Source organism: Setaria italica, chromosome I, assembly GCF_000263155.2.
Source record: "Setaria italica strain Yugu1 chromosome I, Setaria_italica_v2.0, whole genome shotgun sequence".
NCBI lineage: Eukaryota > Viridiplantae > Streptophyta > Magnoliopsida > Poales > Poaceae > Setaria > Setaria italica.
This window is the reverse complement of record NC_028450.1, coordinates 40,186,137-40,208,217: the sequence shown is the minus strand read 5'-3', so window position 1 is coordinate 40,208,217 and position 22,081 is coordinate 40,186,137. Positions and strand designations below refer to the sequence as shown.

Genomic DNA, 22,081 nt, shown 5'->3' with positions numbered 1-22,081 from the left:
TCCCGGTCTCCGTCGACGACGAGCCCGACGCCGGCATCGCCGAGGGCGCGGCGCGTGCCGCGGCCACCTTCGGGGAGGAGGAGACCGAGCTCGTCACGGAGCAGCACCAGAGGCGGCGGTGCCGAGGCCGGGCACCAGATGAGGATGGCACATTCGATCCGGCAGCGGCAGCGGTGGCGGGGCCGGTCGGGGCGCGGGGCGCAGCGGGCGGCGGGCGGGCAGCGCGGGCGGCGGAGGCCGGGCGGCGCGGGCGGTGGAGGCCGGGCGGCGGCGTGGCGGGCGGCGCGGGCGGCGGCTAGGCTGGCGGCGGGCGACCGAGCGGTGCGGGCGGCGGCGCGGCGGGCGGCGGGCGGGCGGCGCGGGCGGCGGCGAGGCGAGCGGCGGGCGGCGGAGGTTGGGCGGCGGCGCAGCGGGCGGGCGGCGCGGGCCACAGAGGCCGGGCGCGGAGGAGAGAGAGGAGCGTGGGGGAGGAGAGAGGGGAGGGTACCGGTGGAAAAATGGAGGAGGGGGACCACTTTTAGCACTTCTAGTCAATTTTAGCACCTCTTGGAGGGCTAATGGATTATGGTGGGGCTAAAATTTAGCCCCTCCATTTTAGCCTACGTGTTTGGGAGGAGGATGAGGCTAAAAGTGACTAAAATGGGGGTGCTAAAATTTAGCATCCCTCTCCCCAACACCACGATTAGTAATACTTGTGCTTGAGCTTCAAGCAAAGCAAGCTTCACTTTCTTTGGGCCAACAAGCTTGAAGCTGCCTTTAATTTTCTACTAGTTGTACTACTAGAATAGTCTGGCTATGTCTGGGCGCATGTGTGGTTACACAGATTTTGGTAAGCATCTGAATTCGTGTTGCCAAGCCGTTTCCCTACGACGAAGCTGGAGGAAAGCTTTGACAGCGAAAGCTAACGGCCGGAACAAACATGAGAGAGTGTGAGTAGCTAGCTAGCTAGCTAGCTCATTCGTACGAACCAGGACATCGAGATCGATCCGGTTTTCGGAGATGGGTAGGTTGACGGGGTCGCTTTTCGTCTCCGTTTTACTAACTCGGATGGCGTCCAAGAACGGCAACGAAGGTACGGCACCGTTACACGTGGGACCTAGCTGCTTCTCTCTTCTTTCTCTTGGCAGTGACAGGGACACTGGCGATAAATCCTTGTCGTTACAAAGACGACTTTTTTTTTCCACGCGGCAAAATCCTTGTCGCTATACAGACAGTTTGCACAGAAGCTCAGTCTAACAGCGACATCAAAGACCGGGTGGCGTAAGCGTAACACGGTAACAATTTCCTCTGATCCTTGTCATGTTTTTCTCCCACTTCGTCGACTTCGATTTGGTGAGGAGCCTTCGTTAGTTCTCGAAGCCTTTTTACCTGTAGCTTTATTAGCTTCAGGTGCAAGCACATGCCTGCGTACCCACCGTCCTCCAGTCCGCAGGAAACTGCGCGCGCGGGCGCCTGAGAAGAGGCTGAGGCGATCGTTGTCAGCTTGCGTGCACGGCCGGTGCGCGCATGTGGCAGCTGGTGGCGACGGCGCGCGAACACATGGCCACGGCACGTAGCGGTTGCGTTCCTGGGCTGCCGGTGTTGTTGACTCGTGCCGTACCGTGCGTACGGGGCGCAGAATTGTTGTCGCTGGGACGACACCTGCTGTGCAATGTCTCTCGCGTCGCGCGCTGACGGCATGGGGTTCGAGTGTGTGCACACCAGGGACGGGCGCGTCCGCCACAGTTTCCACGTGCATGACGTGTGGTGCGGCCACGAAATCGGGGGAACCCGCGACTCGAACCGCGTCTGGACTCTGAGGACTGTGAAGACTCGAAAGTCTGAAGAGCACGGCGTTGTAGCAGCTGGGTCTGCGCGCGTGCGTAGGCAATGGAGGACGACGTGCCTTCCCCGGCGGATCCGGAAGCATCTAGGAGGAGTACACATGCGATGGGTCTCCATAAGGTTTTTGGTCAACCTCAGGTAGCTCTTGAATCTCCCTGTTGCTTTCATCCTCGCACATCGCACGACAACAATGCTCGACGCCGGCAGCCGTCCTGCGTGCCGCGGCATGGTGCTCCCACTGCTCCGGCTGGCTTCGCTGCTGGTCTCGTCTGGTACACGGGCCACGACTCTGGGCCGTTCATTCCATGCCCACCCGCGCGCAGGCCCATGTTGGGTGGAGCGGGCCCTCTGTCCACCACTTAATCGAAGCGGGCCTAATTTTCTTTTCTTGAGACGAGGCCTAGTTGAAGCTTTACGCTGAGTGGGCCTTCCAAAGGCGAAATGCATGGGCTCTTCCGACCGTAGAGACGCGACGCCAGGAAAATAGGGCATGCGTGTGCGCGAAGAGTAGGCGTGCGCTGCTCGCCCAGCTGACAAGTAATATTTTTGAAGGAACAGGAGGGGCAAGCCTTATATATTAATAAAGAAAGAAAACAGTTAGGTCCCGTTTGGGTCCCTTCATTTTGAAGGAATTGGAATCTATTTAATGGAGTAGGCTAATTTATGTTGGAATGTGGCATTCCACAACTTTCCAAAGTTTAGATATAAGCCTATCTTAAATTCATGGGGTGGGAGATGGAAATTGATTCTATAGATTATGGTTATTAGAATGGAATTCAATTCTTATAGCACGCTCTTAGACTCGCTTCTCTATAGTAGAAGTGCAGCATATAAGTATCTCTCCCATATCACCAACTATAATATACAACTATATTCCACATACAATTATATTAGCTTAATTAATTTGTGTCTAAATTATGATTATTAGGATGGAATTCAATTCTAATGATCCAAACGGGGCCTTAAGGAAATGTACGAGTGTGGGAGGGGGAGGAGATTACAACATGGATAGCCAATTGCCTATACTAGGATTGTAGTTCTTCTTTACTCTATGGATAACCATGGCAAATTCTCTCATAAAAATGTCTCTGCAGCATTGTGTGGATGGCGTTTAATTTTCAAAGATGGTGCTGTTGCTAGATGTCCATATACTCCAGATCATCAATATAATTATCTCCATAAAGAAGGCCTGATTAATTTGGTTTCGGAGAAAGAGCAGATTATCATAGCCCGACAAGCGACAAGTCATCTGAAATTTGTAAGCCAGCAATCCCCCAACACAATTTTGCAAATGAGCACCATAAGAATAGATGTAGGACAGATTCACGGGAGTTGTTAGAGCAGAGGACACGGTCATAGCTTTGCAGAACCATATTTTTTCTTTGGAGAATGTCCCTAGTGCTGAGTCTGTCCTCCAAAAGAAAACCTTATGCTTTGTTTGGCAACAACTGTTCCATAGCCATTTATACGCTGGATGTATGTCAGAGTGACCCTTCATTCTTTGGTAAGCCTTTCTAGAGCTAAACAGACCAGATCCCCAAATATATGACCATGAGTCGTGTGCTGCTGATTGCTGAATAGAATTGATGTTGTCTTGTAACTGTAAGTATTGTTCATAGGCCTCTGCTGAGAGTGGTAGATGGAAAATTGAGTGCAGTTCTGTCATGGCAATAGCTTTCTTCAGGCTGATGTTCTTATCTTTGGCAAAAGAGAACAGCTCTGGGTAACTTAGCAGTCTTAGCTGCGGGGCCAAATTGCACCATAGATCTTTCAACAAGTAATATGGTCAGCATATAAAGTGCTTGAACCAGTAACCGCTACTGATAAAGCTAGTGCTTGAATAAAGTAACAGCACGGCCCTCTTTGCCGACACGTGTGCATTGCATATCATTCCGTCCAATGTTTCCAGTCTTCTCACTGTTGCCGTTCTCGGTTCACCTTTTCTGCATCCTTGCACGCATGCATGCATTTCTGCTAAGGGGGTGTTTGGGAACACCTTGTTAAAGTTTAACACCTGTCACATCGGATGTTTGGATGCTAATTAGGAGTATTAAACATAGACTAATTACAAAACTAATTACACAGATGGAGTATAATTCGCGAGACGAATCTATTAAACCTAATTAGTCTATGATTTGACAATGTGGTGCTACAGTAACCATTTGCTAATGATGGATTAATTAGGCTTAATAGATTCGTCTAGCGAATTAGCACAGGGTTCTGCAATTAGTTTTATAATTAGCTCATGTTTACTCCTCCTAATTAGCATCCGAACATCCGATGTGACACTGTTAAAGTTTAGCACCTCGTATCCAAACAGCCCCTAAGTTAGTTTGACACTTCAGTTTCGGTCCTGTTGACGTGAATGTTGTCGTTCTTTATTTGCCATGCTGCAGACCGAAACATGGAGGTAGCAGAGGCAAAGTATACATTTTTCCTTTCTGGCCCTCTTTAAATTGGCGCAACCAACACAGAAGCTGCCACAAGGACCGTACCTAAAGTTTTAAAAATCCGCACCATGAGAGTACAATGTGCCCGTGCTGGTTTCTGATCTCCTTGGAGTAGGCTTGGCCAGCAACTGTGCTATTGCTACCAGTAGCAGGCTATAGCGGCCGCTCCGCTAGTGATCAATTTGGATTATTGGCCACCACGAGCGACTAAACTGACCATAAATCCATGCATAGTGTGACGACACATGATATGCTAGCTACTTATCTAGTTAGTAGTCAGTACTGCAAGACCAACCAACCGACCAACCAATCTAATCCGTTGATTGCTTGCACAGATTGAGTTGGTTAACTCGTGATGATGATGGTGATCTATCGTGCATGCATGTGGCGACAGTCCTTGCAACCGTAAAGCCATGTTCATTAAGGTCAACATGCATGTGAACCGTTCCCTCTTGTCATCGTGATGTTTTTCTTCCCTGTCGGTCCTGCTGTAGAAGCGTGCATGCATTCCTCTGATGCTTCACAAAATCTCTTAAGCCTCGCTCTCACACGCTTCTCAACCCGCTAGATCTACCGGCAACCGTCCCCATCGAGTAGATGTTGTTTTGACCCTCCAATTACCACCTCTATGTGCAGCGCATACAACAATAAGCTATCTAATAAGTAATATAATACCACTGGTAATTCTTTTTTGAAAAGATACCACTGGTAGTTTATTTGAACACCAGAAATTTACCAGTGCAGGTTTAAATTGTGTGTTCTACTGAGTACCATTATGAATCGATAAATTCGTACAATCAAGAATCAGGATTGTACGGGGCAACATGCATTCGAACCTTGCGAAAATTTGGAGTACACTTTAGTATTGCCCATGTGGATACAACCAAATGTATTCTTTGGCGTTGGACATTTCCTCTTGCAACAGAACAAACAATAGGATGCACATGCCACACATACACAGCATCCCGGATGATAGATACGTACATATCGCCTGAATACGGCGCAAAATCTACAAAACTTGCTTCCTAATACAGATAGGGAGAAGGGTTACATAGCTGTGCATGGATTTATGCACGGCTTGCTTAGCTTGCATTGCTTCTTTAGAGAGTAACCGTATATACATGCAGAGTAGCTCACTGGTACTGTACATATGCATACACATGATCCTTCATTATGCCTCATGATCTCAGTGCCTACTGAAGCAGCGAAAAGGAAGAGGAGGAAGGGGGAAAAACTCTACATCGTCTTACAAGAAGTTTTACCCGTGAATGAACGATCTTGATCACATTTCAGTATGTAGTTCCCATCTCTGATCTCTCACTGATGCTTCAGCACTGCAAATTAAAAGACCACGAGAATCCAAGTCTGTATTAGATGCCTTCCCAACACCGCCTGAAAAATGGTCGCTGAAACCACCAGGAACTTAGAAGACCCTCCTCAACCACCATGCATCCAAATTCCGAGCACTTAATATAAGAAAGAGATCAGAAAATAAAGGAGGAGGAGGAGACTTACAACTAGGGTTCTTGGGGGCCTGAAGAGTTCTCAACAGGAGCTGCATCGCCTCGACCTGAGCTTTGAGGGACACGGCGTAGTCTAGGGTTTCACCCAGCAACGTGCACTCGTCCATCCCTCTCCCTCCGGGCACGATCTCTCTCAGCGCCCGGGCCCTCTTCCTCACCATGACCCTCGCGAGAGCGCCGGCCGCCTGCTTCGCCGTGGCTCTGCTCTTCGGCCTCGCCCGGAGCCTCCTCCTCGGGATCCTCTTGGCGCAGGACATCTTGCTCGGCAGCTTGCATTCGGACGACGAAGGCGCGCTCGTGGCAGGAGGAAGGCGGCCCTGCGGCGAGAGCTCCGCCGCAAGGGACCGGCTCCAGCGCGGCGCGGCGCCCCTGGCGGTGGCGAGGGCGGCGTCGGCGGCGCGCCTGATGGCGCTCCTCCTCTCGTGGAAGCCCATGCCCCTGGACGCGGCACCGCCCTTCCTGAGCCCTAGGAGAAGGTTCTTGAGGATCGCCTGCCTGAATTTCTTGGACCCCGGCATGCCCACGCTACCAGGCGAAGACATGGAACTATTAACGGAGCTAGAGATGCAAGCAAGACACACCGGCAGATCGTCGTCGGTGATGACAACCAATCAAATGGCCGGCAATGGAACAGCAAGAACAATGCAACCACAACAGTTCAGAAAATAAATCCGGCTGCTAATTTACCGGTTAATCAAAGACGATCAAGGATCGAGCTAGCTAGTAATGATGGTGTTTCCAGCTCGTGGAAGAGGAGATATTTGTTGTTGCTGTGAGTTGATGAGGGAGAAAGGGAAAGCAAAAGCAACACAGGGCGGCAGGCTGTTAGCTCGATGATCACACACAACACAGGAGTGGTGAGTGTGTGGCAACGGGAGGATCAGAGATCCTAGCTATATATGGCGCTTCCATTGGCTGGCTGGGGAGAGGCGGTGGCCCTTAACCGCTAAACGGCGAGGAGACAGTGCACATGCAGGCACATGGGAGAGGTCAAGCAGGCCCAGGTCCACACTGCCAAGCAATTTGCCATGCCCTGCCTGCCTCTCCTGTTTGGTTCCATCGAACTTTCCTCCCTTTTGATCTTTTTTAGTTCCTAAATTTTCAAACAGAGTGACTAAATGGAGGACTAAAGGAATTAATCTTCTAGTCCCTTGGTGGGTGACTAAAGGCCGAGGAGGACAGCCTCTACCCCTCATTATTGCCCCATGGGATGCAGATTTTGTGCATTGATTATGAGTATTTTGATCTTGTTTATCTATTTTATTGGGCTTTAGTCCGATGGATTTAGTAACCAAACAATACCTAATATCACTCAGCGTACGATGCTGCTGTTAGCAAGTACCAGTACTTGCCATGTCCCCCTGAAAGATTATTAGAGAGAGGCCCCATGCATCTCCCATGTTATGTTATGTATGAGCAGCAGCTAGCTCTCCAGCCTTACGTGAACAGCAGCAGTACACTGTCCCTGAGAGTTGACAATAGCATAGTAATGCATTTTATTTTAAATTCTGGGAATTATCGTTGCATGATCATCATATCGATCGATGCTATGTTACATAAATGTGTGGGTACAGTTATAGTTTTTTTTTTCGTTCGAAATTTAAGATATGGAAGCATGCAATTGCATAGGACTTTAGCTTTAACCAGGGTTATATCTTGGAATGGTAATGAAGGGGTTAGTTGGGCTAAATGAATACTCCTATGGCGATGAGCATGTCTCGTAGACATCTAGGTCATAGTCATAGCCCTTAATTAGCGGGACGGGGTAGCTTATCCGCCGTATTATGAGTGCGTCTGGTGGTGGCACGCATGTGGCTGCTTGCACATATGCCCACGGTACGCAGTTAGCAGCTCAGTTATCATTTCTTAGGAACGCCGAACACAGTTTTTATTCATTCACATGCATTGCTTTCCACTCTTTCTTACGTAAAACAACTGCAAGCTTAGCAAAACTAAACCATGCATGTCGATTCTAGTCGACCATATATTATATGTCTCATTACTTTTTTGTATCCGAATATCCTTTTCTTTTGGACCAATTCTCTGAGAGTATCTTCACATGGTATATACTAGCGGCTACTAGCCAAAGAAAATTGGAAATTGTGGCTAGCAGCCCAAGGAAAAAGGATCGAATAAGAGGCATTATAACGATGGGTGGATGGGGATGGATCACTTTTTGAGCCTAGCTAGTAGGGTACCCAGCCACTGTGCACGCACGGGGCACGTACTGATGAAGCAGCCAATTTAAGCGGGACGGGTCGCTAGCCACCAACCCAACCCCAAGCGAAGGCGCCGTAGCGCAGGGGAACGCGGGTGCGATGCGAGGGCGAGGGCGCTCGGAAGCTTCTGCCGGATCCGGCGGGGTGCATGTGCCGTGTTCCTGCCGCGGACCCCCTCCCTGCTGCAGCAGGAGCTCGTGCGCCTGCGCGGACGCATGCTGAATTGCTGCTGATGCGGCGGCCCTCGCCTCCGCTTGCTTGCTCTCTAGCTATCTACCTCGTTTTCGCCCGAAAGTGACGGGTCGCGTGCGCCACGGGGGCCCGGGGCGCGCGGCATGATCCGGGGAACATGCGGCGACGAGCCAACGGGGGTGGTGGCAACTGCTCGCCCGCTGCTGGTGCGTGACACCTGTGGCCGTGGGACGGACGCACGACGTGCGCGCTGGCACCGTCCGGTTTCCCTTCCCCCCGCCAGCCTTCTCGTGCGATCGAAGAAGAGTTGAGAGTTCAGAACACGCACGCGCGCACTGTCGGTCACGTACGATGCGGGTTGCGCGGATGCACACGGCGGCGATCGACGACGCTAGGAAGGTAGTAGTAGCCCAGCACGGGACAAAAGCAAACGTGCCGCCGGAACAGGGCTGCGGCTGGAACACGCGAGAAGCTTAAACAGGGCACGCACAGGGAGGGACCCGGCCGGCCCAGGCGCACGCATGATCGATCAAGTCACGGCGATGGATGGATGGACCGACGGTGAGCTCTGCTCGATCAGCCCTCACACGCGCAACAGCGACATGCACGTCGCACGTAGTCGTACAGCGAGCAGGTAGCCATCCCCTGTCCTCTCACCTCAGCCAGGATGGATGAGCGGAGTGGAGGAGCACTTGTCACATCCCACCATCCCAGCCTGCGCGCATGAATGCATATGCCTTGCCGCGGCGTCGCCGATAGCCAGAGCCCATAGGCCTCTGCTGATCTGCTCTGCTCCCTCCCCATCATCAATGCCCATTTTCGAAAGATTTCGCTGCATTTTTTCAGCGTCTGCGTCGCTGGCCTCTCTCTTTCACCTTCCGAGATCACGCACCCAACAGCAACAGGCAATTCGCGTGGGCTCGCCCATGCTTTGCAAGTTTCAAGCACGCAGTAAATGGCTATCAGGTATCTAAAAGTGGTAGGAGCTGCAGCGGGAGGGGCGCCATCAACTCCTGTCGTCTCTTCCTGAACCCCTGCATCTGCCGGTTACTTTCTCATGCAAATGTCTGAATCTTATCAGGAGTGAGGTGTTTCAGACTTTCAGCAGCACCATAGCACCATAAAATCTGTGAACGTGAACCGACAGCAAATTCAACGCCCGGTTAAATGAAATATTTTCAGTTAGGAATCTCCAATGTCACAGCAAATATGAAAAAAAAAGGATGGACCTGTAAGCAGATCACAGCAAACAGGGTGCACGAAGACTTCCGCCAGAAGGCTTTCTGAACTTCTGCCAGGTACCTGAGCCGATCGATCGGTTTTCAATTTCAATATGACGTACCGAGACAATGAGTCGTGAACCAGCTGACACCATATCTCTTGATGCGTGTGGTGATAGACGAGAACTGCATTGGTTTGTGCCTATGCAGAGTATTCAGAATTCTGAAAAAGTGTCCCATGAAGCATTGCCCATGATGTGATGCAGAAACGATGGTGTTGCCACTGCTTACCACTAGGGCTCTACAACTCTGTCTATATGGTAGCAATATTGCCGAAGGAAAAGGTTTGGAGTAGCATCATATATGCCAGGATAAGATTGTCACAGCATAGTACTCCCAGCACAGCAGCACACAGAATAATCCTGATCTGTACCATCCAAATGCATGGCAACAAATGTCATGTCAATTTGTCAAGAACAGATATCAACAGAGCCCAATAGCTTTCGCTACGTGGCTGTAACATCACGTTGCAGGACAGTGCCAATAACTCCTCTCGGCAGAGCCTGCAGCTCTGCAAGGTAAGCGCAAGAGTAAGCGAGGGCGCCATTGAAGCGGCTTTGCATCCCCTGCACCGAGTTCGCTCGCGGCCATTTACTCCCCCATCTTCCATGGCCTTTCGTGTTCCTAGCTCCTACCTCGCAGTATAAAAGGGGGTCCCTTCCATCTCATGTGATGTCTCGGATCATAGCTGCAACTTGGGAGTTCAGGCATCTTGTACAAAGTAGCTTCTATACATGGCTTTTGTCCCCAACAACAGGAAGCATATCATCTCAGCTTCCTTAGCTTTTGAGTACTCTATCACTACACTGGCCTGTGCAAGTTCATGGTGGATGGGTATTCTTCTCGGCCTGTATCTTCCATCTGGGGCCAGATGGCGCCACAAGAAGAGCGCTACCACGGTTCATGGGCTCCACCGTGAAATCTTTAGCTAGCTTCCCTGCGGTGCTATCCTCACTGAGCTTTTTCTTTTATTTTTTTGTCGGTGGTGCCAAGGCTTCACTCTGACCATGTGTTCCACTTTTAAGGTGGAAGTTTATCCCGCGACAACGCATTCTACCTTGTTTTCTTGACCTTGCAAGGCCTTCGTCTGCAGGTCTTGCGCCATTGTCGCTGCCACGCTCCTCTCCTGTCCCTTCTCATGCTTCTACGGCTTCCTACTTTGCCGCTCTTCTCTTCTCCCGTCTATCCCTCCTGAGCTAGCTTGTTTATAAATGGTTCTCCCCTCCTATGCATATCGATGAAGCAATGCACCGAATTATATGTTGGGAATTAAAAGCATTTGTGCTTATGTAGTTGTTCTGTAAACCCATTGGCGTGCTTTTTGTGGGCATGAAGCTGTTGTAGTTTTCATTTTTGTAGAAGTAGCACTAGCACGTGCGATGTTAATCTCTGTTTCTTTTGCTGTGTTTTTTGTTTACTACTGTTCAACTCGGTCCAGCAGTTCTACTGTACACGAATGCCCATACCAGTTGCGTAAGGTCCTCTACATTAACGTGCAGAGATAGTCGAGCATTTACATATGCTCGTATATATGATGTGGGCAGGAAAGTCTCTCAGTTCTCACGGCCTGATTCGTTGCAATATGTTTGGTCGGGCCTTGTGGTTTTGGTCGGGCAGAACTCTGGATGCGCCAGGAGCTCGTTATCGTACGGCACACCGATCGATGTGCCATGCCCCTGCTTCCGTGCTTCGTCAGCCAAACCTCCCGCTTTTCGATTCATCCCAAGTTGTTTCCGTGTCGTCGTCGTTCGTTCCACCTAGTACCCGATCTCAGCAGGCAGCAGCGATCGGACCCAACGCCCCCCGGCGGTCGGTGCGCGCCGACAGCCCCCGGTGCGCTCCGCAGCTAGCGCGGGGTGTCTGCTCACAGCTTCACAAGTCGCATCGCCCAGCCGGGTTTCGCAGATGACAGGCGCCGGATCGGACACGCTGCTGCCAGGGGGCCGCGCCGCTCAACCGCGGCCGAGCACGCCGCCCGTGCCAATCCGGCGGGCCAGTAGCGTAGGGGGGGCAATGAACAGCGTCTATCCTCTCTATTCCGGCTTCTGAGAATCCTGAAAGGCAAGTATATAAGCTGCACCTGACAATCAATCATGGGTATAGTAGATCACAACAGAAACGAGGTCAGTTCTTGGCGATGCAATGTACTTGGCCACCTCACAGAAAAGATCATGGTGGTCAGTGCGACAAGCAGATCCGTGAATGCATCTTTGGTGACAGCAAACGTAGCAGACCGGCAATAAACAAACGGTACGACGTGGGGAGCAGCACATGGACAGTTATCGGAACCACCAAAAGCGCATACACACACAGGACGACATGCACGGTTGTAAGCCGTAACAGCCACAACACATGCCTTCTTCCGTGCCTGCCACTAAAACACCGGTGAAATAGTACAATCCTTTTTCCCCCTTTTGAGAAGAACACCAATGATACATGTGTTGGTACAAACGAAAGGGTATTCAGGGGTGATGCAAAGAAAAATCGGTGCCTCCGCATTTCATTGCTTCCAGGAAATATTCAACGCCACAAGGTTATTTACAAACCGAAAAGGTAGTACTTACATCACATGTTGCTCCTGATATATCAACAAGGAGTTGGGACCGGCGAGTTCATATGACAACGGCACGCAAAAATCAGACCAAACCAACCAAAGAATACACAAAAACAGACCTCAAGATGGGCACAAAACTGGGGACATGCAGTGCCTATCCACTCTATCAGCTGCCAGTAGCAACAATTGGGTTAAAGGTTATAGGCCAAGATCTTCTCGTAGTCTCTCCCTGGGAAGCTGAGCGTCGCAAGCTAGATCCGAACCTCGAGCATCTTATAAGGCAGGGATTTGTGTCCATGGCACCCATACAAAATGCCGGGTTGAGTTTCATCGCAGGTATCCTCTGGCAGCTCAGGGAGCGGAAGGAGGACGAGCCCATCGGTGGCATGCGCCCGCACTGGAATTCTGTCCGGTACAGATGGGCAGCAATCCAAGCAGAAGAATCGGAGTTCACGGCTGGGCATGTCGTGCAAAATGACAATGAAAGGCTGTTTCTCGGCAGCTCTCTTATTGGGCTCGTACCAGGAAGTGTGATGAAAGAGATGATTGGGTGTCGGCAGAGAGGACATGGTATTGCGCCTGCTGGGGTCACTGATGTGTAGCTGGTTGAACAAAGGTATAAAGCACACCTTGTGCAAAATTCATGTTTACAACCTACAAAATGAAACAGCTCCAGTTCAGCATTTGCAACAAATCAGTATGTCTAGTTACATATAATGTTTTCGATCATGAAAATCTGAGTTACTAAGTGGCTGTGAACCAGAGCATAAAGTGTAAGCTAATATGTGCACTTGATATAAAGCTCAGACTAGTAGTAGTATGCTAGGTTTACGGAGAACATTTTCCCAGTACAAATTCAGTATAAGCATCAATTACAGTGGCCAGTAAAACACATGCATATTTGGCAGCATACCTTCTGCAGCAACAGAACAGCTCCCTTCTAAACAGACAGCACAGGGGTCAATACAAACAGGTGACTGGTTTAGGTACCTCCATCCACACTCCCTATAAATTGAATTACCATAAAGCCATCAGATATTTACAATACAAAAAATGAAAAACAGTCCAATATGATAAGCTGACTAGTGTTGGAATTTGTACTGCATGGTTAAGGAAAACAATAACAATGCAACCGCTCATAATTAGGGAATTAAGAAGTATACTAATAAATAACACCACATGACAACCAATAAGAAGCAATGCATAGTTATTTAGTATTTAACATGTGCTGAGCATGGAACTAACAGAAGCATAACTAAATTTTTGAAAGAAGCATAAATAAATTAGGGGCATGATCACCTGGCAATGTTCATGATACTCATAAGTGGAAGACAGAGATAAGGAGATGGAAGGGTGCGTATCCGGCTCTCTGGTTCTTTACTTAAAATTTCTTCAATTGAATTTCTTTGCCAGGAACGAGCAACCATTAACGGGGTCCATCTGCATAACAGAAACGAGCATGGATTTTAGACAATTCATAGTGCTAACAGAAACACTGAAAGCTATTTTGCCATGCAGCAGAACTTCGAAATCATACCCACTAGCATTTTGTGCAGTAATGCAAGCTCCTCGAGCAATAAGGAGCTGCAATGAACAAATCCCTGTTATTAGTATATAATTAAAGAAATTCAGCCAATCTTTTGAACAAATTTTGGACCAGCAGAACATACTTGACAACAGACAGCATTTCCACCACAAGCAGCATAGTGAAGTGGGGTGCTACCAGCTCCTGCCACATTGAAGCCAAAGTACCTTTTAAACAGTGTAATGAACTAAATGACGATATAACAGACAAATTGTTCACTTAGCAAAGTAGCATATCTTAATATGTGAGAACAAGTGAACAATAAAATACAAAGCTGAATGACGCGGATTTGCAGATAAGAACAGGCGCAAATTGGTAAGGTTTTTCAAGTCGCTAAAGGAAATGTCCTATCATGCCATGCCATGAGCATATGTACAAAATACACATACAAGACAATGATTGGAACCATTTCTTAGACAAAGCAACATATATGTTCCCACCAATAGGTTAAGCGCTTAAAACAAGAGCATGCAAACAAAAAGGTAAAGGTGGTAAATGGCCAAGTAACAATTAACAGTTGAAAAGCAGTTAAAATGGAATGGTAGCAAAATACCTATTAAGTCAATAGTCGTTCCATCCTCAATAGTGACCTCGGAAACAGATGCTCCTAAGTCCAGTAACAATTGCACGCACTCTACATGCCCATTTAATGCAGCCATATGAAGTGGGGTTAAGCCTCCATCCGCCTTCTGATTTACCATCTTGACCAAAGCCCTGATAACAAACACATACCATTGCATGATTTTTCCGCTAAAATAAACTAGAGAAAACATGCTAGTTGCCGAACATACTCATGATCAAAATCAGCAGCTGAATCTTCTTCAGATGATCTATGATTTGTGAGGGTGCAGAAATTCGGTATGCTTGGAACATAATCTGCAAGCACAAGACGAAGGCATCGGGCATGACCATGCAGTGCAGCAAAATGGAGAGCAGTTCCACCATTGAGATAATCTGTCCTGTGAACCTGTAAGCCATTTTGCAGTGTCAGAACAATATGTCTGAGAAACTGCAATGTTGAGTGAAGAGGGAAAAAGCTCACATTTGCATTGAAGAGTATCAGTGTTTGAACAACCTCCCAGTGGCCATATTGACATGCTTGCATCAAAGCAGTCTATATACAATTAGCAGAGCATACACTTAGATATAACACATTGACCCATGTATGTTAGCTATCTCACACACCCAACACAGGCATTGTGTTTACCTGGCCCCTGTAATTCCTAAGGTTGATCTCAACTCCGGATTCAAGCAATAGAGAGACAATCTGAACATCCAAAGAGCAAACAGATTTGAATGCAAATGGTATGCCCATCAACTCAAATGCTGATGCTTCTTTAGAAGACAAACGGCATTACCTCATGGTGGCCTTGTGCAGCAGCATAGTGCAGCGGTGAGTTGCGGCCGCCGAATGTGGAGTACCGGGCAAGACGAGGGTTGTACTCAAGGAGCGCACGCGCCTCCTGCAGGTCGCCGTCGCGGGCAGCTGAGACAAGCCGCTCACCGGAAGCAGAGCACCCAAAGGAGTTGCCCACAAGGCTGAGGAACCCCATGGATGCCCAAGACGAGGCCTTCACGGCACAGCACCCTTTCTTGAGCGCACACGGGAAGACCTCGTATCAGATAAATTTCTCAATCTTCTACGAGGCTTCCAGGACGATTACGAGACAGGTTGAGAGGCCCAATTGCGGCGAGCGGATGCGGATGATCTCAAGCTAACGGCAAGAAAGACCTAATTTTTTCTGCGAAAACCCAAAATTAATCAAGGAACGCAACAAATTGACCTAGAAAGTCCGGCATAATGCTGCCAAATAGCAATAACTCTTCCAAATAATAATTGAAACGAAACGTAGACTTTTCACATAGACCAAGAAATCAGAGTTGATTAGTTGAAGGCTAAGTGCTGTTGAGGGGAGATCACAAGAACGCACCTTCGGAACTGTCCGGAATCAACGGTCCCAATCCCAACCGAGCAGAACGGGGCTGAGGACGAACAATTCTCTCCTCTAAATCAGGCCGAATCGCCGCAAGAAATAAAGAGAGCAGCGGCCGGCGAGGATTCACGAGACAAGCGGCGACCGCCTCGAATCCTCCTCAGCGCCCACGCGAGGGCGCTGGGCGGCGAATCTTGGGGCAAAGCCAGAGGCGATTGGCAAGAACGCAGCCCTGCGATTTGGGCAGGGACAAGGGAGGAGAAAAGAAATAATGATCTTGATTGGGACGGCGATGCAGGTAGCGGCCAAAAATCTCCACGCCCCAGGTCACCCCGGTCCGTATTACTGGTGTGCCGCTCCAAGTCTGTTTCTTGTTGCTTCCCCCACTTTTGTTTTCCAGAACACGAGTACTAGCTGTTGGAATTAAGAGGAGGCGAAAGCGATGATTATCACTAGGAGGACGAAGTGGTGCCAAGGCAAGGTGGGGAGACAAAGACAATGGCTGATGCAAGGACGCGATGCGAGGTTTTTAGATTTTTCAACGTGAAAATTACTTTCCAGTCGTTCCTTTCTTGTGTTCGTTTTAGCTAATTCTTATTTAGGGCTTCTTTTCTCTTTTCCAGATGGATTTAAGCATTCAGCACGCACCGGTCCACTTTCTTCGTGTTATCATTCTCCGTGTGCCCTTTGGAATATTGTGCATTTCAGAGAAACTTGGTTTTTTCTATTTCGTAGGAAAAATGTTTGCATCAAACTATTTTCGGCTTTCGATCTTCTTCAAAATTTGTGGCCCGACCAACGATGTGGTGTTTTTCTTTCTTTTTTTGTCAATGCTAATTCAGTTTAGGAAAAAAGAACTATAGTAACAAAGTGGCATTGGTACAAAAGATTAAATCTGAGCGAGAGAATTGAAAAAAAATTTCACCTAGAGTTAGGCACACATACCTCTTACAATGGTCCCACTTATGGAGACCTATTTTTTTCGACGAAGGAAAATAATTCCACCAATTTTCACCCTTTTTTTCTCACTGCACGCCCTGCCAACCTGCCCGTCGTACCTACCTGTTACCCTCAGCTTCACCCACACACCTCCCGTGATCTCATCTTGGATTTTCATCCCAATTCTCCGCAATCAGCTCGTTCTAATTCCCTTCTTCCTCATTTACTCCTCCCATCCCATAAGGCCAATCTCCAAGAGCAAAAACGATGCTTCAATCCCTGACTCCCTGCGATGGCGGTTTCGAGCGAGGTCCATAGCCAATGCAGAAGAAAAACGGATTGGTGGCGGCGGACCGCTGCTTCAACGGCAAGTTGGAACTTGCCGAGCCATCGACCCATTCCTTTTACACCCCCTTCCCTGTTGATTGTGCCGTATTGCCGGACTATGTGGTCGAGATTGGGATCAGCCGTTTGTCCGATCTCCGAGACTGGTGAGTTCATCTACCTTTCTCAGCGTTGTCGGCCGCCTCTCTCTGTGCCCCCAGCTTCCTCACCAATGTTGGCGCCCCTTCCTCTCCCGATGCCATGAGCACGTCGTCCCAGGAAACCGACAATCCTGATCGCCAAGAAGCTCATCGCCGTGGGGCCCTTCCCAGCGCGTCCTCATCTTCTCTCGGGTGGATCTGCTTCCGGATCGGGAGTCCACAATTGCTGTTATGATTCGATCCTCCTCATCACCACGACCTCCGTGCCGTACCCACCTGTTGCCCTCAGCTTCACCCGCGCACCTCCCGTGATCTTAGCTCGGATTTTCATCCCAATCCTCCGCAATCAGCTCGTTCTGATTCCCTTCTTCCTCATTTACTCCTCCCATCCGATAAGGCCAATATCCACAACCGAAAATGATGCTTTAATCCCTGACTCCCTATGATGGCGGTTTCGGGGGGGGGGGGTCCATAGCCAATGCAGAAGAAAAATGGATTGGTGGCGGCGGACCGCTGCTTCAACGGCACGTCGTGTGACATCCTGGGCCAACTAAGGATGAATTGAGCCCACTAGAGGCCCATGTGAGTGGCATGGCATGTGTGTAGATAATAGTCCCACCTTGCTAGTTGAGGGTAGGTTTCACCAACATATAAACCCAAGTGCCAAATACATTCCAACCCTCGGGTTAACCCTTTTATGCGAAGCGAGGATGAAAGCATAAGCGGGGTTGATGCGAGTGCGTGTTTTACTCTACGTGCGAGTAGGACTGAGCCATATTTGGGACGGAGATGTTACACGTCGCCAACTTGCCGAGCCACCAACCTATTCCTTTGCATCCCCTTCCCTGTTGATTGTTTCGTATGGCCGCACTACGTGGTCGAGATTGGGATCAACCGTTTGTCCAGTCTCCAGGACTGGTGAGGTCATCTGCCTTTCTCAGCGTTGTCGGCCGCCTCTCCCTGTGTCCCCACTTCCTCACCAACGTTGGCGCCCTTCCTCTCCCGATGCCATCGGCGTGCCATCCCGGGAAGCCGACGATCCTGGTCACCAAGAAGTTCATCGTTGTGGGGCTCTTCCCTAGTGCGTCCTCATCTTCTCTCGGGTGGAGCCGCTTCTGGATCGGGAGTGCACAATTGTTGTTATGATTCGATCCTTCTCATCACCACGACCCTGATGTTGCAACGACGGGCCTCTTTCTCCTCCACAACTCCACGAGCTCCTCACCGTCAGGCTCGAGGTTCTAGCGTGCCATGCTGTGCGGCTAACCTCGACAGGCAAACGTGCTGCCGTACCCAACATGATGCGGTTCAAGGAAACAGTGAAACAAAGATTTGAGACTTGTCGACGACTTCGTGCTCCAGGTAAATAAATATTATTTGATGTCCTTCCTTTTCATTTGGTCATACAAAAAATCCTAAGAGAATGTTTTTAGGTTACGAACCAAGTCACTATCTACCTCAAGTTATTCTGTCAGAACGAAATATTCATGGTCCATGCTGAGTACCGATTATAATTCTTTATATCTATACTTATTTTGTGTGCATTTCATAGTTGAATACTGCATGTCTAATTTTCTAAACATCACTTAGGTATCAACTTGTATGAGCTTTGTCAGGACACTTAATTTCTTTCCACGTTCAAACTGATGTAAAATAGCATTTGTGCTTGTTAGTAAAGTTTCACTGGCATGATTACTCTCCAAAAAACTTCCAATTTTGAGCTCAGTGGACTGATGGTTGCTACGACTGCATGCTTGAGAGAAGCTTGAGAATAGCTTCTTTCAAATTTCAGGAATAATTTTTTTTGGATGCACTTGCAGAAGTAAGAAAGCAGGTTCCAATTCATTCATATCATTGTCTTGATGTGATCACCATCTTCTGAAGTGTAGCATTGATTTCTGAGTTTCAATATTAATTTATCAATCCAGCTCTACTTTTTTGATTAATTCATGGATTGTATTACTGATATTGGGTTAGTCATGAAATTTATTTTGATTCCATGCTTCCTTTTTTAGTAGAGTCTGCATGTAATTGAGAACTCAGTAAGAAATTCCGTTCTGTTTTATTTATTCTATTATTCTATTAGTCTCCTTTTGATTATTAAAGTAGTTGCTCAGTTGTGAACAGAGTGAAATTTCTTGGAGAATTGTGAACAGAGTGAAATTTCTTGGAGAATAGAGAATGCAAAGCGTTAAAGTTTAATACATTCTGATTGCCTCCTCATTCGGCTATACTGATATCTTCCAAAACCGCAGAAAGCTGACACCAGTTAAATCTGTGAAACTCAAAATTCAATCATCTACCTCAAGTGACTGACTTAAATATAGGATTTCCGGACCTACTTCTTACATGGAGCCCCACCCCCACCAGAGAGCATGATTGATGAATCATTTCAGGCTCTATCACTAACAATGTTAATGGAACTCTAATTTAGCAGCACGAAGGAATCTAGGATTTTTCGAGTGACACGATTCCTTTTTATTGATCTGTCTAAGCACTCAAGGGGAGAGTCCCCTTGAGGTTTGCGGCAAATAAGTCAGATTAGTTGTATGTATTCAGATTTTTCATTGTGCTCTGATTTAGCACCTCTGAACTTTTCAGGCACATTGGCTATTTTCATGAGGATAGATCACCGGAAACTCTGTATACGACGTCCCTCTACGGCTCCACACGTGAGAGGCAAAGCATACTCTACACAGTCTCGGTGCGGTGCGCACACCTCACCCACACCCACGTAGAGGATAGATCACCGGAAACTCCGTAGACGACGGGCATGTCGTATTCCCTCTATGGCTCCACACGTGCGCAAACCTGGGACGAGCAGGGCTCGGGCGGTGAGCGCTCCACCGAGCGATCCCACCACTGAGCTACACGCTCGTTAGCGAGAAGCTGATACAGTTATGGAAGATGCAGCTAGCATCCGTTTACATCCATGTAAATCCAAGGTAACTGAATAACTGCACTGGCCTCTCATGTCTTGCCCCCATTCGAAAATATTAGATGTATGGGCTAAAAACTACACTGAGTTTGGTGTTTAAACTCTAAAATATACTTATTGTATAAGAAAGTATATTTTAGAGGTATGGGTCATGGGCGTCTCCTCACAGCGATTGTCCATCACGGTTTTTAACATGGTTATTATGGGTTGAGACTTCCGAGGGAGTTGTTTTATTCACATTTTAGAAGTGATAGAATGATAATGTAGCACCACTTACTTTTCTCTCTGGATGTGGTCAAGTGTTGATAGTTTTAACCTTTTGCAATTCTGATCATGATGTTCCGTTCCAAGAATTGGAGAACATGTACTACTGAAACAGTGATTGGAATAGTATGAGAAGAAGTGGTCAGAATGTGAGGCCAAAGTGAAATCTATGGAATGTTTCAAGTGCCATTAATTGTTTAGGTCTATTATCTCAGCAGTTTCAAATGTCGGTAATTGTTTAGGTCTATTATCTCAGCAGTTTCAAATGTTGGCTTGTAACAGGAATCCATATTATTGGAGAGGGCTACATGTTTTTTGTCCAGATCTCTAATTTTCCTGCTGCGTGCAGATCACGGAGGAGGATAATTAGCATCAGTGGATGATTGGCATTACTAATCACTGATATGGCAGAACCATAATATAATTTAGGTCGCACAACACGCAAACCGATGGTCAATGGGCCATTGACATGTCTGGTGGCTACTATAATTGTGTTTTTCTGAAGAAACTATTGTAGTTATGTTTGGAAGCTCTAATCATAGGTATGATCTTTTAGAGAAAGTCTGAGTAATATTCATAAGTGGTAAGTGATTTTCCATAACACGTCTTTATTGCTGATCAGTTTAGTTGTTGTTTTATATACAGAAAATTGATAAGTGGCAAGTGGTAACCCTAAAACATGATGAGAAAGCCCTTTTCCAACCACTTGACTACCTGTTTATGATGGTTCATACGAGGGACCAGTGGCTTTGGTTGAGGCAAGGTTCCGTTGGGTCGCTGGCGAGCATGGTATAGATCAATGATAGTCATGTAAATACGTAGATCTTTTTCATTTCGGTAATTGTGCGTGAATATAAATAAGAAAATGAACTAATTTAAGATTTACTATTTTTTTATAGCCACATGTGTGGCTCATGTGTATTATAATTTACATAGCAGTAATGTTAAGCAAATATGGACATCCTTTTTCTTGATTATTTCTTCGCGCAGACTCAGAAGTGAGATTTGTTTATAAGTTATAACACAAGGGAATCAGGAGTGGAGCCAGGATTTGAGGTAGGGGGGAGGGCAATGGACAAAGCAAAGTAGAACTAATAGCCATGTGAGCTGGTTTTAGTCACATATAATAAAAAAGCTATTGATGGTCTTTCTCTTCTTCATATTATCTGAAATTAGAAAGGGAAATTTAGAATCACTAGTGACTGTTAATTAGATAAGAGAATATCACTAGATGATTTATGATTATGGATTACCTGCGGGCTACGGCGGTGTCAATTTGGACAGCGGCGGCGTGGTCGCGGCGGTCCGGTCTAGGTCTGGGCGTCAAGTGTCTGGCGCCTGGCGGTCAGTGGCGCGGCGGAAGATGAACAGTGTCGCGTCAAATGGAGGCTTGATGGGTCACGATTCACGAACGGTGGACCGCGCTTCGTACTCTAGGGGGGCTCACGAACGGGCAGGCTTCTTAATTCTTATTGGGCCAAGGGCGAGGGGGTGCCAGGCCACCAGGGTTAGAGGCAGAGAGGCCCAGGCCAGTGCAGAGGCCGCAAAGCGTCAGGGGGTGCCAGACCCCCGTGCCCCCCCCTCCGCCACTGCAAGGGATATTGGGATATAATGTATTTTTTAAACAAATGACCACATGAGTGCTGCATGTATATTAAATTCTTGTTTATTAGAAATAATTGAAAACACCCGTGTTTGGGGCTTGTGCAATCTACTAGATGAATAATTATGGCAATAGTTAAGTTTTTGTTACTAATTAAATAGTTTTAATCCGTGTGATGCTAAATGTTGGTTACTTAATATAAATTTCTTATTATTACGAGTTTTGAAGATATGTCGTCGCCGTTTACTAGATTTTTTATAATTATAATATGTAAACTTCTTGTTTAGTTGG

At 47.8% G+C, this 22,081-nt stretch overlaps 2 protein-coding genes across 4 annotated transcripts; both read right to left on the bottom strand.

The window, feature by feature from the left end:
- Positions 1–5,111: 5,111 nt before the first annotated feature.
- Positions 5,112–6,687, bottom strand: LOC101769797 (transcription factor IBH1-like 1). Of its 3 annotated transcripts, XM_022828476.1 has the most exons (3): positions 6,485–6,687; positions 5,790–6,322; positions 5,112–5,680 (listed from the first exon to the last, which is right to left on the bottom strand). In XM_022828476.1, exons 2-3 carry the CDS (start codon positions 6,313–6,315, stop codon positions 5,616–5,618), a joined length of 591 nt encoding a protein of 196 aa, XP_022684211.1. In that variant the 5' UTR covers positions 6,316–6,322; positions 6,485–6,687; the 3' UTR covers positions 5,112–5,615. The 3 variants fall into 3 exon arrangements, with proteins under 3 accessions (XP_022684211.1, XP_022684199.1, XP_004954185.1); XM_022828464.1 differs by having other exon boundaries at positions 5,790–6,684; XM_004954128.4 differs by having other exon boundaries at positions 5,112–5,608; positions 5,790–6,680.
- Positions 6,688–11,957: 5,270 nt separating this feature from the next.
- On the bottom strand, positions 11,958–16,046 carry LOC101769393 (probable E3 ubiquitin-protein ligase XBOS32). Its single transcript, XM_004954127.3, has 11 exons — positions 15,559–16,046; positions 14,986–15,369; positions 14,835–14,894; positions 14,670–14,741; positions 14,419–14,594; positions 14,181–14,341; positions 13,713–13,771; positions 13,580–13,626; positions 13,342–13,482; positions 12,956–13,047; positions 11,958–12,696 (listed from the first exon to the last, which is right to left on the bottom strand). Exons 2-11 carry the CDS (start codon positions 15,178–15,180, stop codon positions 12,209–12,211), a joined length of 1,491 nt encoding a protein of 496 aa, XP_004954184.1. The 5' UTR covers positions 15,181–15,369; positions 15,559–16,046; the 3' UTR covers positions 11,958–12,208.
- Positions 16,047–22,081: the final 6,035 nt, after the last annotated feature.